Below are 18,513 nucleotides of genomic sequence, written 5' to 3'. Positions count from 1 at the left end.
ACGCGAATAGGCAATTAATAGTTCAGTCTAAAACAAATGCACAAAATTCCAATCTTTGATTGTTGGGTGCATGTACACATAATTTTCAGTCGTATACTGCCAGTATCCCCCCAAATAATTGGCAATTAAAAGAATATATGTGGGACATAAAATAATCAAAGCTACCTGCATATATATTTTATAGACCATTACTTCAAGGAAAAGACCTTCTTAATGGATTTATTGATCTATTTATGTATTTATTTATAATACATTCTGCGTAAACAGTTTTCTCATTGCGCATCTTTCAATTGCAAATGGTGTATAAAAGAGAATTACTTTCATGGGTTTATAATAGTTTAATTTTTATATGTCAGTATGATAAAAAAGATTATTAATGTAACGTATTGTATTGCATTGATATCATGTCATTGTTATAGCACTAATTGCATGTCTAGACAATGCTTACCTCTATTTCTGAGTGTGTGCTTTTCTTAGGACTCTGGACACTCTTTGAAAACCGTAACTATTTGCCTGATTTTTATTCTCCGAAAATGATTATTCAAAAATATATGATTTTAAAAAATAAAAACCTAAAATTTCAGAATAAACAAAAATAAATTTGCAATTTTTACCGTGTTATAATTCTTTGTGTATATTCTTTTTTAAAATGTACTCAAAGAGCAACTTCATAAAATGTATATGATTATATAAAATAATAACATAAATCTGAATTTAAAAAATGATTCATAACATGATTGGAAGGAAAATTGTATCTGTGACAACACTAACTAATAAGAAAAAGAAAGAGGATAAAATGCAAATTATTTCATTCATTTTATCAATCAACACATAACTATAAAATATAGAGTATGTGCAGACGTGAAGAAATATTTGATGCATGACATCACATCAGACAAAAATATTAAATGCATATATGTATGCATATGTTCTCCAAGATAGGAACATGATTAAAGATATTGTTATCATAGTTTGCATTGAATAGTGGACAAGTATTACCAAATATAGTGACTGTCCTTTGAAGCAATATTCATAAGATTTTTTGTTTAGAGAAGAGCATGCAAGATATCCTATAACTGTTTGAATTATTTTATTTAAATCAGACATCAATTCAGTGAAATATATATTATGGACGGGATTCATTTTCTCATTGTATGGTCCTCATCTTAATGTAAAAAGACTTGAACTTGAACTTTTAAATATTTGCAAAATTAAATGTAAAAATTTTCATTTTCTTTTTTATGACAATCAATTTTATTGGTGCATGATTAATTGAGACCCTGACATTCTTAAATCAATGGCTTGATTCCTTGGTGATCTACCTAAATTGAGGATATTTTGATATGCATATATGTATTTTTCCCAGTTTCCTGCCTTTGACTATAATATTGCTATAACATATACACTATACATGTATGTATATTCAGTATATCTCTTATATATTAGTACATTTTTATCAACTGCTCTCATTATATGTAAGATCATGCTTGTTCTTTCAACTGGATCCTCCTCCTTCTTCTGTTTGTAAAACATTTTTCTCCTCTAAGAGCCCAGGTTGGACTGATAAAATCATTAATCTTGTATAAATCTGATATTGCAAGTCGTTCGAATTTTGTTGAATTATTCTCTTTGATGAAATCGAGTCGTCTAAATGAAGTCTTCATATATGTAAAATTGCACTAAAGTCTTCGATATCTGATTTTAGCGGCATAATGTTTACATATTATTTTATGTGCGACATTTAGGAATTCAACTTGGATATATCAAAGCGTATTAGTCGTCTAAAACATATCAGAAAAGTATTATTCATCAGAGATTGTTGTCCTAATTATATCGCCAAACATTGAAGCAATTGTATTTTACAACATTTTTATATCATAATATCGCCTTCTAAAACAACAACACGAGGCGGTTATAAGTTTCCGTAGTATTATCAAACATTGTCATGTTGAATATGTTATGATATAAGGAGGACTGGTATTTTACAGCGATGTCGACAATATCGAAACAACATCGTGTACTGGACCTACCTCATCCTTGTAGGTCTCACTGTCCAGGATACTTCATAGATTTTGTACGCAGTTTAGGTCTGGAGGTATGTCTACTATCCGGGACGCGCTACGCTTGTTTAAGATGGGACGACACCTCATACTGCCCCTGGTAAGACGGAATTGGTGTAAAAATAATTTACCAAACTTTATTTCAAAAGAGAAAATGGCCTGGCAATTCTCCAGACCTAGACTGCGTAGAAAATCTGTAATTATCCTGGACAGTGAGGCCTACAAGGATCTGCACCCAACGTCCATGCTACAATTAGGTCGCCGCCTTCAACGTGCATGGAGGGAAATACCTCAGAAACATTTGATTTCATTAATACATTCAATGCCAAATAGTTCTGAGAAAAATTGGTGGACTGTCTGGTTATTATAAGTAAAAAATTGGCACATTAGTTTTTTATGATTAATAAATGTATTTGTAAATCACGAAATGAACTTTCTTAACACCCTTTATATACAAAAGGGTCATAAACTAGCTATCATTTTAAGGACTACACATTAAACATTATATACTTTGTCTACGTCATAATAAAAAGCCACACAAATCCATATGTACTTTTTTGCAGTATGACAGAACCCACTTCTATTATTGATCCAAAAAGTCCGGTAATTACTTAATTTTTTAAATACATTTTGGTCAATTATTTTCAAAACAGCCTTTACTATTAAAGGCAAAGCTACTTGCCGAAGGGCATGTACAGTGTACTATAAAATACACGAATTGGTTTTAAAGTGTAAAATGTTATCTATAATTCATTTACACTTTCGCTTATATTTTTCTTTAGAAAATAGACATAAAACGTATAACCATAAATATATATGTTATACTCAATTCTTACGTAATGTATGTTGACGTCAATTATAATGAGTATGTAAAAGTTACGCACACACTTTGTATTGTCACTTGTCACTAAACCTCGCTGATAATTTAAAACTGCTTTAACTGTTTGCAGATACATGTATGCTTCCAATATTATTCGACCTTGTAACTTATTATTAACGTCTTAAAAACACATTACGGTTTCTTGTTATTGCACCTCTTATTCAGATGATAGAACTCAAAGCCTGAGGAATGTTGCTCAAATATTGAGTGTTTGTTTTTTTTGCTTGTACGTTCCTCTCGAAAATGTTTCACTCATATGTGGACGCCACAACCTGCCAATGTAGAGCTATAAATTTTGTCCTATACTAGGCACTTACGACCATTGAACGTTGAGGAATCATTTTCGTTCCTACACCTACATGTAGTCCTACATGGAACCTCGGTTTATACTGTCTCATCCGGAGGACTGGGCTCAGAACCCTCGACGTATGGAGATAAGCAAGTAAATATTGATGCTTTAAAAAACTTCAATTCATATGAAAACACATATGATGGACTGAAGAGCAGAAAAACCAACTATTTATTACCGAGTAACTCAATCTTGATATTACAATTCACTACATGTACTAAAAAATTAAAAAATAATATCATTGTTATTTGAAAAAAAAATCTATGGATTATTAATGTATGCCATTGTCTCCATTTATTTAAAAACAATATAACATTTCAAGCATTTAACTAAAATGTGTTCAAAAAAAATCATAAACTCAGTATAATATCTATAATATGTATCTCTCCAATACATATGTCTGTATAGATACCCCTCCATTCATTCAATGAATGAATAAAACAATAATTGAAAACAAATAATAATTAGTTAACAAAACACAAAAAATAAAGGTAAAGAGGTATCGACCCTCTGATAAGAGAGATAACTTCAAAGTACAAACTATGAATACTACTCACAGTTTTCTTAATCAAAGTTTCCCTATTAAGACCTCTGAGAAGTTAATTTCGTGTAATCTTACCTACAATGGAAACATTACTTTCTATTTCTTTTGCTTATTTCTTCGTTATTGTTTTATCATGTCTAACCATAAAACGTCTAAATCTAACATCAAAAGACTTATGAATTGAATAAGTTGTAGCTTTTAAGGACCATTTTAAAAATGGTTTAATGTTTCAAGTTCTTAATAAAGCATTATTATTAGTATGACTTTTTTTACATGAGGAAATATTTAGAAGAAAGATAACTCCTCCTCTACCATGAATTTTTTCTTACAACCACATACATGTACAACATATTATTTTCTGACTTAGGAAGCATCACTTCATGATGTTTTCTAACATGAATTTTATAGGTATGATACAAAGTATTATTTTCGTATGCACCTCATATATTAAATTTATTGCTGTGATAATAAATCGTTTAACTTTCTGTTCTCTGCGTTCAATTTCTTCATGATCTGAAATAAAAATTATTTCTGAAAAAATAAGCAGCGCTTCATACTTCAAACTATTTTCCATGTGGCTCTATTGTTATTGTTGTTTATGAAAATCATTATTACAAATTTTAAATTTCCTAAAGTGAAATTTATAGCAGAGGGTCGGGACCCTCTTAAAAGATCATAATTGTTCTTCATTAATGCATGCCATTTAAAATTGTTAAAGAAATAATGTACAGGAAATTCCTTATTCTTATAAATTTTAGGACAGAAATTTCAGCTTATGTTCATTCTTTTACTAAAACAAGCCCATTAAATTATTCTAATGCCATATTCAATGTAAACAATCAAAGTTTTTTCATAACATACAATGTAAGTATAAAAGATAAAATTCATATTACAATAACTGTGACAAAATATTTTTATATATTTTTTTTTCTAAAACAGAAACAGATCTCTCTCTAGTGATGTAAAGGTCATGCATTACTTTCGAAAAAGACAGTATTACGTTTCAGCTTATACAGTTACAACGGAAACATTCATATCCTTTAATGAAAAATACACGTTTTGACCGACAGTATATAGAAAAAGGTTTTTATCTTCACCGCGTTTATTAAGTTTTTCTTAAACAGAATTGTGGTCTTTCGTCAACTTAAAGTATATAAATTTTAACTTCTACGGGTATCGTATTTGTTGATAACCATGCTTGATAGGTCTTTGCACAGCAAGAAGATTGCCTCTCCCAGATGCTAGAATAAAGGTGATTTACCTTTTATATCAACTCTGTTAATTTCGACACCATGTTCCAATAATTTTTCTTCAATAGTAGGATGGCCATTCAATAATGCTCTCTAGAAAGTGGGTTAATGTATTTTTTGCAAAGATCACATTAATCACTGTGCTGAATGTCTCTACAACGGATAAATGACCATTTTGCGACGCTAGATGTAGAGAACCCTGTTAAAGATATACACTTAATGTCGGCACCCTGCTCAATAAATTTTTTAAACGATGGGAGAACGGCCTTTTGATGATGCTAAATACAATGGTGTCCTTCCATGTATTTCACGCTTGTTAAGGTCGACATCTTTTTTTTAATAATTCTTTAAGAGCAGGAAATTATAATATTTAGCATATGCACAGCAAGCGCCATGTCGAATTAACGTTTCCACAACAGACAACGAACCATTTTGTGACGCTGAATGCAGAACACACGCGTGGGTGTCAGCACTGTTTTCATTAAGTTTTTATACAACAGGAAGATGATCATTTTATATCCTTAAAGGTAGTGCTGAGTAACAATATATGTCACACTACTTGATGTCAGCACCACATTCTACAATTTAGTCTGCATAAGATGTCCCTCTAATGAAGCAAAATGTAAAGGAGATTGGCCATTAGTATCACATTTGTTGATGTCGGCACCTTGCTGAATAAGTATTTCTACAACTGGAAGATGTCCTTTTGACGACGCAAGATGTAAAGGAGATTGGCCATTAGTATCACATTTGTTGATGTCAGCACCTTGCTGAATAAGTATTTCTACAACTGGAAGATGTCCTTTTGACGACGCAAGATGTAAAGGAGATTGGCCATTAGTATCACATTTGTTGATGTCGGCACCTTGCTGAATAAGTATTTCTACAACAGAAAGATGTCCTTTTGACGACGCAAGATGTAAAGGAGATTGGCCACTAGTATCACATTTGTTGATGTCGGCACCTTGCTGAATAAGTATTTCTACAACAGTAAGGTTGCCATTTGTTGATGCTAAGTATAGGGATGATTGGCCATTCATATCAACCATATTGATATCAGAACCATGTGCCAGAAGTTCTTCTACAACACGAGAATTGCCTTTTAAGGACGCTTTATGAAGAGGTGTGAGTTTGTTTTTATCAAAGCAATTACATTCAGCCCCGTTCCGAATTAATGTTTTTACCACAACAGAATGACCACTTTGTGATGCTAAATGCAGTGATGTCTGACCGTGAAAATCACACATGTTGATGTCGGCACCATTCTCAATAAGTGATTCTACAACAAGAAGATGGCTTTTAGATGATGCTAAATGAAGGGCTACCCTTCCATGTCTATCACGCTTGTTGATGTCGACACCATAGTTAATTAATTCTTCAACAACGGAGGCATGGCCTTCTAGTGACGCATTATGTAAAGGTGTCATATTATTTACATCATCAACATAGCAAGCAGCATGCAAAATTAATGTTTCCACAACTGACAAATGACCATGCCTTGAGGCTACATGAAGAGATGATTGACCATGAATATCACATATGTTTATGGCGGCACAATTTTCAATAAGTTTTTCTACAACAGGAAGATGGCCTTTTAGTGATGCAAAGAACATAGATGATTGTGAGTATATGTTAACCTTGTTGATGTTGGCACCATTTTTCAATAATGTTTCTACAATAGTGGCATATCCATTCAATGACGCTCTATGCAAGGGTGTTAAATCATTTTTTTCACATAGATCATATTCAGCACCGTGCTGAAGTAATGTCTCTACCACGAGTAAGTGACCATTCTGTGACGCTAGATGAAGAGATGACTGACCGTTTTTATCACACTTATTGATGTCTGCACTGCGTTCAATGAGTTTCTCCACAACAGAATGATGCCCTTTTGATGAGGCTATATGGAGAGGTGTTTGTTCATCAGTATTGCACTTATTAATGTCGGCGCCTTTTTTAATAAATGTGTCAACAACAGGAAAATGCCCATCAGAGGACGCTAAAAAAAGTGATGACTGACCATGAATATCATATTCGTCAATCTCTGCACCAACCTCAATAAGTTTTTCTACAACAGGAAGATACCCTTTTGATGAAGCTATATGTAGAGGTGTTTGACCTTCGGTATTGCACTTATTTATGTCGGCACCACGTTCAATAAGTTTGTAAACAGTAGGAATGTGACCCTCAGAAGACGCTAGAAAAAGTGATGACTGACCATAAATATCACACGAGTTTATATCTGCACCTTGCTCAATAAGTATTTCTACAACAAGATGATGGCCCTTCCATGACGCCAAGGACAGAGGTGATAGACCATGATTTTCACACTTTTTAATATTTGCACCGTGTTTCATTAATTTTTTTACAATAAAACTATGACCTTTCAATGATGCTCTATGCAGAGGTGTTATCTTATTTTTATCGCATAGATCACATTCAGCGCCGTACTGAATTAATGTCTCTACCACGGGTAAGTGACTTTTTTGTGATGCTAGATGTAGAGGTGACTGTCCGTGAATATCACATTTGTCGATCTCTGCGCTTTGCTGTGTTAGTTTTTCTACAACAGGAAGATGACCTTTTGATGATGCTATAAACAAAGGTGATCGACCATGAAGTTCACACTTGTTGATGTCAGCACTGTATTCAATTAGTTTTTCAACGACATCAACATGACCAAATCGAGACCTAAGATATAGGGGAGAAATTTCTCTTTTGCTGCAATTTTTACAGTTGGCACCTAATTCAATTAATGTTATAAGTGATTTGAGGTCCCCAATTCTAGCTGGTGTCCACAAAGCAGGGTACAAACAATTCTTGGCATTCAAATCTGCTCCATTATTAACTAAATATTTTATAACTTTAAGTTTCAGTTTCAAGCAAGCAGCAATCACCGGTGTTATGTATCTATGTCGATTGTGTGATTGATAAACTTCTTCCACAGGCATTCTATTAATATTTCCTTCCCCAATATTTTCTATTAAGAATTTTACCATGTCTAAATTCCCATTATAACATGCCAAAACAAGTAATCTCACGTGTTCTTCCTGTGTACACCCAAAAACAATGTCTGTGACTTCATGATGCTTAACCACCAATTGAACGAAATATTTCAGTAAATCAAAATGACCGTAATAAATTATAAAACTGATGGCACGTATTTCATAAATTTTCTGCTGTTCAATGCATTTCAGGCCCAGAAGAAGGTTCTGCCTTTCAGACTCTCTCTGTGTCATTGTTTCGTCATTCTCGTTTTCACTATGTTTCTTTGAGTCAAGAATAATACTTTCAAAACATTCTTCTTTGGGTAATAAAAAAGAAGAACGGACTTCCTCATATGGTAGTTTTTTCAATATTTTCATGAACTGCTTTTTGAGAATGGAATCCAGTAAGGCTCTATTTAAAAAGACATCGTGTAATTTCCCCTCTTTTACATCGACGTACAATCTTCTTGCAAGATTTTCATATTGCGACTTGTTAAGTTTGATACAGAGGTCGTTTCCAGTTTCTGTGTTGCCTAAAACAACTTTGTTTGCAGTAAAAGTACTATTCATATACTCCAAGATCTGATCTGGAAACTGTTTTCCATAATGATGAGCTACAACTTCAAATATGGAGTCATGGGTAAATACATATTTTTTATCTTTTTCCGTAATATATGTACCTATTAAATGTACCAAATGCTCAATTATTTTCCAGTTTTGAACGTTTTCCTTAATCTTACAAGATCTGCAAACACTTTCTAATTTTCTTTTATCATTCAGTTTTGTTTCAGATAGGCAATTATTGTTAAGCATGCAGAGAACCATAGATAAATATTGCATACTGTTTCTTTTCTGAATTTTACCTATTTCTGTAAGCAAGCACTTAGCTGGATATTTAAAAAAGTCAGTTCCATATTTCCTGATGCTTTTATCACAGCTAAAGACTTGACATAGAAGTGGAAACATAAATATTTTTTTTTCATGAAGAAGTTTAGCTTCAATGAAACATGAAATCCCTACATTCTTTATGTGAGATTCAAATATGCCTTTTCGATCTTCCGGTGTAAGGCTGGTATCTTTACTATCCAAACTGAGGATATTATTTTCCTCAAAAAACGCTACATCTAATTCCTTTGCCTCGTTATAAACTGCTAATCTGCATGACATTAATAATTTTGATTTCCTTGTTTTTACATCCAGAACGCTTTCAATTTGCATGCTGTGTCTTTCTAAATCTGACAACAAATTTCTCTCTAAAGTAAACACGCCTAAAACATCATCAATGATAAATATTTGAGATATTTTGATGTCACCATATGTGATGATGTCCTCAGGTTTGGAGATTGGAACAATCTGATATTGGGCCTCCAGCTGTAAAGCGATGTGGCGGATCAAAGCAGTTTTTCCGGACCCGGGAGATCCAACCACAACAACAGTTTGGTGGGCAATAAAAAAGTCTTTTACGTCTTTAAAATAAGACGTTTCATAAAAGACGTCCTTCTCCCAAGATTGTAATGTTCGTTTGTGGTGATCTGAAAATAGAAATATTTAGTTGAATCAAAATTCTCAATACAGTATTTTTTGTAAATCCTGAAATTGAATTCTTGCAATTATAGTAATAATACTTGATTTATAATACTTAATTTATCTAATCAGCCCTTGATTTGTGAGCTTTCTAATTGTTTACATTTCAAGTTCGTTAGAGCCATTTGTGATACAAAGTGACAGAAAATGTGAAACCCGCAAATTATGAGAACACGCCTTCTCCAAAACTATTATTAGCGTTCAGTATGATTTTATGAGGTAGAATACACCCTTGTTAATGTTATTGTGATTTAATTCAAAAATTAGATTTAAAAAAGTTGACCCATTCAAAAGTTTTATGATGTAACCTGTTTTATAAATAAAATTGGCAGTGAACAGGAAATTGGTATAGTCTGTTTGAATACCGTCTGTTTCTTTTGAAAAAATGTTCTATGCAAAATATGATTCCAGACCTTTCTGAAAGACATTCATGAATTTCAAAACAAAAAGGTGGCTAAAAGGAGGGTGAGTTAAAATAACAATATATCTTATCATAAATTATGGTGAAAATTAGAGCACATATGCGACCGACACGCGGGTAAAAATGCGTAATATTATACGATACAAATCGTTGAATAGCAATATTTAACCAAATACATGTTTATATTTTACTTCGAACACGTGGTTCAGGTCAGTCTATGATCATGTCAATGCAGTGCAAAATAAATAAAAATGTTCTTATGAACAAAATACAAAGATTAGAAGGTATGAAAGATGTCAAGGGCGTTTCTTTGGTTAATTAGACAAAAATATGTTTAGGTAAATGTACTTTGTGTCAAGTTCAGAACACCAGCGCCTCAACAAGGGTAAGGAAAACGAGGAGCATCTCTTATGCATTTAAATGGACAAAACATTTTTTACATAACTATATTCGTGATTACGTGTTTTTGCCAGGGAATCCACCTGACAATTGTATTCACCAGTTCACTAATAGTACAACAAAAGAAAAAGAGACGCAAATCGCTTTCAATTGCAGCATGACTTTGAGAAACCTAGACCTCCATCGTTTATTTAACAAATAAATTGTTTGTCATTTTGAGCATGAAAATAATATAATTTAAAAAAATATTTTTCATTTAAGAAATGGATGGAAAAATGGTCTTTGTTCCTTTCCAATCGCCATAAGATTTTCCTTTTCTTTCGAGCGTAAATTTCTTGTAGTATTCGTAGTATCAGTTAAAGACATGTTGGTGCCTCTATTGCTAATCTGACGCAAAAAATATAGTTCCGGTTCCCATGCAAGAATATCTGTCCTAAAAGAAATTTTAATTCATGACTGCAGAACTTGTATCATAGAGAATACTTATCTAAGTTTGAATTGATTCAAGAGGGATCGATTGAAGTACATTTCTACAGATATTATAAGGTGGTGAAAACTGAAACGCAACATAACTTTTCTGTTTACCATGTCTCCACGAGCAAGCCACTTCCTAGCCACATTTCCGTAAATAATTAACCCTATCTCGCTTTAGTCTCGGTAACTCTCGCCAGAGCCATCGCCAGAGCTACTCTGAACTCATCAGGTTTTATAATTTGCAGAAAGCCGAAAAATAAAAATTGCTTGTTGGTTGATCACATGCGTGGAAGGAGCAATCAGTAACTGCTTTAGAATACACCCGTTGTATGTGTTTAACCGGATCTGCTCATATTTCCAGTTTACATTTTGAACACGAATTCTACTACATTATTTGAGTTAAAAGTGATGCAATAATATAGTATTTAAATTGTTTATTATTTTATATGTTTGTAATGTTTCATAAGATTTTAACTTTTGATGCAATATAATGTTTTCTGATAACAAAGCGAATATGGATACCGTATGCTACCCTTGGCACTTGTAATTGCTACGTTTGGCTTCCCCTCTGGTTATAAGATGCTACGTTTGAATGCTATGTCATGAATTGTTCGTTTTCGTAAAAGTGCATTGAATGTTAAATTAAATTAGATTGCGCTACAGCTATATTTTACAGATTCAAGGTTATTGAATACATCGCTAAAACATATACCACCTAGACAAGAATTGATTGTTTCATAAATTAGGCCTCTATGAAACCTTTGAAATGCATAGAAACCACCACCCTACCCCCACCCCAAAAATCGCACAAAATAAATTGTTCTTGAGAAGAGTTTAAAATGCATAATTCATTCTGGTTACTTAATAATGAAAATATGCCTTAGAAATTATAAACCTCCTTTACTAAATATGTTATTTGTTCATTAAGGCTCCATTCAAGGCTTCAATTTAAATACCCAGTATTTACGCATATCACTTTCATCTTGCAAGTCATCGTCAACTGCCTAGAATATCAGCGTTACTAAATTTCTATATAGAAGATAAGAAAACAGGATTTGGATCTCCCAAAGAAGAATTTTCCTCTCTTACATAAAAATAAAAGCCATGTACATTTCTTTGAAGGGAATAGGCGTAGATAACTGCATTCATTTTTTTCAATCCCAACACGACGCTTCGATTTTGGCTAATAAGAACGATTTTTGTCTGTCATCTAGACCTTATTCATATATTACTGTACATATATTAAAGTGACATATAGGTCCAATGGGCCAGATGTGATGTATATACGTTTATATTGTATTTACTTGTTTATATTATACACATGTCACTATAATAAAATATTTACTTACTTACTTACATATATGATATTTGTGTGTCAAAATATTTGTGTGTTAGATAAAAATACCTCTGATGTTTTCTGGAATACAAAATAATTTGGGATGCTCATTCTGGCCTAGTGAAGACAAATTCCATTGTTCCTCTAGACTGGTTTGTCTAGCTGCAAATGGAAAATTGGCCTATGTACAAAAGAAGGGACAACAACTTTCTTGTTGCCATATATATATATATATATATATATATATATATATATATATATATATATATATATATATATATATATATATATATATATATATATATATATATATATATATATATCATCCACTGAATATTTTTCCTTTTTTCCTTAAAAACTATTACCATTTTTCAGTGAACAACGCTTGGCATATCACGTACACAAGTTTTTTGATCAGTGACTGATCCACTAGTGAAACATACTGTGATGTGCATGTCAATAATACAATAATGAACTAATTTTATTATACTTGATATGATTATTTTTTCAGATATAAATATAAACAATAAAATGCGTTTCTTTGGTTGTTCGACAGGAATTTACATTACAGCAATGGAAAGAAAATTACGAAAGCCGTTAACGAGGGTTATGTATTTTTTCTGCAGCAGCTGCGACATTGATTCCTCCTCTAACAACCACAGAAAGCATTTTATTGATTAAATTGCACATGCACACTTGCAACTGCATACATGTACATCCATATACCATATTATTCTCTAAAAGACCTCTCACATCCCCCTGCTGAACCCAAAATAAAATTAAACAAAGTTAAGATTTTCGTTAATACAATAACTATCCCTTCTGAGAACGTACACAAGTGATTAAACTGTCCAAGTTTTTTGATCTCTTTTCTTGTTCTTGCTCTAACAAAGTTTTAGTGTTGTACGAAATATGTAGATTGAAATTTAAACTAGAAAGAGTATCATTTCAATTTTTTAAACACAATTTGCAATTGTTTATTTGAAAATAAAATGAACAGAATAACCAGGTATTATTAAAATGCTTTGACATTTGCTCCTGTCGCATGAAAATATGTACAGGAGTTCATCAATTTTTGCTTTAGGCACTTGATGGTTTTATCACGTACGCTACAATTTTACCAAAAAGTACAAAAAATAGCACAGACTATATAATAGTATTTTATTCATAATATATGTTTTATTTCATATGCTTAAAACATACAAAAAATACGGTGATGGTTTAAAGCCCGGTTTCAACGGAAAATATCGCCTACCTCCCTTTTTTAAAGAACTAGAATAAGGGATAATTAACAATTTTACACTGGTATCAAAATTATTAATCAAATTAAATTCATAATCAATTATGATTGAACAGATTTTTTCATTCAACAAAGAGTTTTGGGCAAAAATTGTCAATAATATTGAATTAAATAGGTGTAAAATGTAGGCAGGAATCAAGAGTAGTGATGTAGTTCTTTAAATGTTTCAATACTCAGCTGAATTCTGCTTTTTATAACCAACTTGCCCAGGTGAAAAATGTGGCCTCCAGTTTCTTGATATGAATTTTGACCAGTAATCATAATAAGCTGGATATTATAGTTTGTTGTCGTTTTGGGTAAATTGGTTTCAATAAAATTATTTTCTATTTCAACAGGATTCTAACCACTAATAAATATCATGAGTAAATTAAAATTCAACATGAATCCATGTAAAAGTCCTTTTCAATCCTTTATTATCCTAGAATCAAAATATCTCCCTAAACATCCAAAAACTTGAGATGTTTTCTTATTAATGCCTTTGGACTTTTTAAGATGAAGGTCGAACATCAAGGGTCAAATTAAGATACCTAAAGGATAGGTCAGTTCTTAATAGACATACATGTAAAATATTAAAACAGAAGTACCAACTTTTTAAACAAAAATTATCTAGGGTTTAGTTTATAAGTAGGCCAATCTCCAAGGACATTGTAAAAGATTAAAATCGTTGTTATCCAAACGAAGGTTTGTTAAAAAGAATACAACTGCATTAAATGAAAACCTAAGTTTTAACTGTTTAAAAAGTTTAAGGTTATTTTTCAGATGTCAAACACAAAGGTCAAAAGGTTAAAATTATTTGTTGTGCAACAATGAAAACAAGTATGAAGAATACCCCAAACTGTGAAAAGAAATGACCAAGGCTATGAAATCTTTTCTTGCAAAAGTGGGTAAAACTCCAATGTCAAAACTATCGGTACCCAATGGAAGGCCGTGCCAAAAGTGATACAGATATGAAATCTGAAAGCAATCACCCCCTGATATCAAAAATCGGCAAAAAAAAAAAGTTCTCGCGGATAAACAAAAAAAAAGAATCACAGAGCCAAACAAACAGGCAGAAAGACGGAAAAACAAGGCAAAAACTCTTCATCCCCGAACCTTCGATTACGTAATTATGATTAAAAATACCTTTGGTCTTAGTCTAAGGATTTTGTGAAAATGTAGGTATCTAACCTTCAAGATGACTTATCTTGCTTGATGTTTCCTCATGGTAACTTTTAATGTTTTCTGAAATGAAATATTGTACTATTAGTGAACAGAATTATTGGTTTTTCTCTTTGAAATTAACAACAAAGCAAGAAATGCGTACTATAAATTCCTTATTTTTAGCGAGTACTTTGTATCGGGAATGGGTACTTCAACGTCAAATTGCGAGAACAATAATTCGCGAATGGACGATTGATCAAGAGATTTTACATAGTTTTTAGCACCATAAAAATAAACGCCATTTAGGACCTACCAAAAATATTTGGAATTTGATATATTGAATTGTCGATTTTGATGTAATGAATTTTTTTTAGTTATAACAATTTCTTTATATTCATAATAACGATTTTAATCTGTTATAACAATTAAAGAGGAAAAAACACTTTTAGCTTTTATGCATCCATAAATTTAATGTTTTCAAAAAGTTTTGAAACTGGCTCAAATATTAGTTGAATTTATGACTAGAATAGATCAGGAAAGAATATGACATAAGGGAGTACCATTCTGGAAATATGACGTTGATTTGATTTGACGCAATTTCTCTATTTTTAACTGAAATGTCTCAAAATTACCTATTTCAAGGGTAATTGTCCTTCAGAAAATATTGCCAACGGCTGTCCCCTATTTTATTGTTTTGATATGTTGTGCAATATTCAATGAAAAATCATATATTTCAAAATCGTTGTGGTCGATGCCTGTGAACACTATTATATGAAGGAAAATCCCACTGAAAATTGGTGTCTTCTACAACTTTTTAACAAACGATGGGGAAACTGCAGATGTTTTAACGTCTCAATTAGCATTTAGAAATGCATGCGAGAAAAATGATTTGTATGATTTTTCTGAATGGAATTTCAATGATTCAGAAAGCACCAGTTTTCATTTTTACATCAGTTTCATATTTAAGAAAATCACAGAAAAATATTGTATTGAAACAATACTTTGTTCTTTATTGAATTCGTTATAACGATATCGAAATATGTAATAACAAATTAAATTCGTTACAACAAATTCTAAAATTTTTCATAACAAATTAAGCTCGTTTAAATTCTAAAGTTATATTATAGCAAATTATATTTGTCTTATCGATTTCAACAATCAGGGTATGTAGCAAAGAATATATGAATACGCTTTAAAGATTTCTAGAATTTGTGTAACGAATTTTATTTGTCATAAATGAAGGAATGATTTAACGGAATTTTTTCGTTTTATCAAGTTTTAGAATTCGTTAAAACGAGTAAAATTCGTATAAACAAAATTTTTAATTCGCTTTAACAAATTCAACAAATTCGTTATAACACGTTAAATTCATTATAACGAATTTAAAGAAATTGTGTTACCGAATGAAATTAATTATAACAAATTCGACTATTTGTTATATCGAATTCAAAAATATTTTTGATACGTCCTAAATGGTCTTTCGTACCATTTCATTCATTTTAAAGTTTTCTAATATATTCAAACGAACAAATAAGTCTTCTGTCCGCAATAATTACTATTGCATAAATACTAAAGCAACTATTTATATTGTATTTCTCTTACACCTAGCTAACAATCACAATGCTATGCAGGATATTGCCTTTCCTTGCTTAAAAAATATCATTTATATTTCCATTGCAGATATGGTTAATAATTGGATACTTTGCGTATTAGATCTATAAGGAAACTAGTCGTTTGACCGTTGTAACACTTTCTCATTTAGCTTGCAAAAAAATATTTTAATTATTTTGCTCTCTTTTGAAGTTAAGATTTTATTGCAATGCATTTATAAAAATAGGACAATATTATTTCTACATTGAACTGATAAAACGTAAGGTTCATACAATTCTAATCAATATTAATCGTGCAAATACATGTCCTAAAAATTGCACAGTAGCGATTTATGAAGGCTTTGATTCTTGTATCTGTGGGGTAAAATAACGTGAAAGGTAGTGCCTTTAAGAGCTTACACAAATAATCGATTAGATATGCTGGTTATGCAAGAAATACCATTGTTTCTTAGCAGACAGTTTGACTTAAAAATTACCCCGATGACAAGGGCCCAGATAGCGAACAGTGATTGATCTCATGAAAATCTACAATTTTTTTTTTTCAACAGGGCATAAAAATGGACACTGTTTGAAAATTTCAAACTAGTATTTGACTGAGGGTTCCATTTTGCAGCCCAACATAACTAAAAGATTTTGCTCATCTTGCATCGTGCAAGACTGATAATATAAGCTTAAGTAAAAGAAGGATAAGTCCCTTTTTTACATTGGAATTCCATGCTAATTTCATAAATTTTGCGCAGGTTTTTGAAAGGATATGTTGTACTATGTGCTTTAAATGTTCAATAAATATGTGTTACATCCGTTTTTCTGCACGCACGCCATCTGTTTCAATACCTTCCCTCTCCTTTTCGTTCAAAAACACAGTTAGAAACTTATCAGTAACAAGAATAAACTCTTTGAACATAAGACATCACAAATAATAAGATCTCGTTTCTTTTCTAAAATGAAAAAAAAATTAGAATGAACTTTCATAACAGACTTTATTTTACAGATCTGAAAAAAAAATGATTGATGTTTTTTGACTACAGCGAAGATATGTTTGAAACATTATGTGTAAATTCGTCTGCAGAAAATTTACACTTGATGCTTGTTTTGAGATTCCATTGTGTGGAAGTTTTACTATTAAATCAAGTTTACCGTTTTGTTATATTTTAAGAAAAGGAACATACCATCGAGTTTTCGAATGCATTCTTGATCATCAGCATATTGTTTGGTGAGTTGATCTCTATAATATTTGTCTTGGACAGGATCCATTGTTTCTTTTCTCAAAATGTCAACATTCCTCTCATAGAGACGTCCATTAGAAAGGTATGCATCAATTGCTACTACCGCAGCTCGAACGTATGTCCATATATCGTTAAATTCGGTTATTGAAAGGGAAGGTTTTGCAGAATGGACAGTGCTGTTTCGCGCCTCTCGTATCCTTTCGATATTTGCAGAAAGACATGCATCACTTACATCCGGTATATTACCCCAACCCTTTTTATGGGGTGTGATGTTACATATATTCCGTAAAAGAATGTACAACAGTGAAATATCATAGTCATCATAAGTTCCAGAATATGACCCATTTTGAGGCAAAATGATGTTTCTCTGTTGTAGAGTTAATCTTGGTAGATTATGCTTTTGCTTCATAATTTCCGTGGCAAATGTGGAAGGTGGAACCTCTTTGCGAAGAACATCTCTTAATTGATCGGTACAGGGTCCAAGCAGAAGACGACAAGCCCTGTTAGCATTCGTTGTCTCTTCTGTTGAACTGTACGGACTGTTTGCGGCTGCCATGATACACCAATTCAAATGTTCCACAGAATTCAATTAATATCTACAAGACAGTCATGTTACTTATAAAAATACATTCCATGAAAACCTTCATTTGAAAATATTTACTTATCCAGAGATTGATGGCCCACGAAGACTCTACTGAGTCAAAAAGAAATACGTTTATGGTATACTAAATTTGTATCAACTTTTGACACTTTTTTGCTATAGCCTATGCTTTTAAAATCTTAAATGACATCTCATTTTCCGGAAAAATGGAAATATTAAAGTAGGCAGAATGCAGCACTCCAGGTAAGGTTTAAATTGATGAAAAAATCTGAAAAACCTGCGATTTAAGAGCTCATTACAGGATTTGACATTAGGATGTATCTGGGTGGATGAACCCCATTTGATCCTAATA

The 18,513-nt window shown here is 32.0% G+C and overlaps 1 protein-coding gene across 1 annotated transcript; it reads right to left on the bottom strand.

Moving 5' to 3' along the window:
• Positions 1–5,661: 5,661 nt before the first annotated feature.
• LOC134264240 (ankyrin-3-like) lies at positions 5,662–18,116 on the bottom strand. The gene is made up of 3 exons (XM_062746538.1): positions 17,504–18,116; positions 9,153–9,602; positions 5,662–8,690 (listed from the first exon to the last, which is right to left on the bottom strand). The coding sequence occupies exons 1-3, from the start codon at positions 18,114–18,116 to the stop codon at positions 5,662–5,664; spliced, it is 4,092 nt and encodes a 1,363-aa protein (XP_062602522.1).
• Between the last annotated feature and the right edge of the window lie 397 nt (positions 18,117–18,513).

Source organism: Saccostrea cucullata, unplaced genomic scaffold (genome assembly GCF_032062105.1).
Source record: "Saccostrea cucullata isolate Sc308-1 unplaced genomic scaffold, CSIRO_AGI_Scuc_v1 ctg766, whole genome shotgun sequence".
NCBI classification, from domain to species: Eukaryota; Metazoa; Mollusca; class Bivalvia; order Ostreida; family Ostreidae; genus Saccostrea; species Saccostrea cuccullata.
The sequence above is the reverse complement of the archived record's forward strand: the minus strand, read 5'-3'. Positions and strand labels throughout refer to the sequence as shown.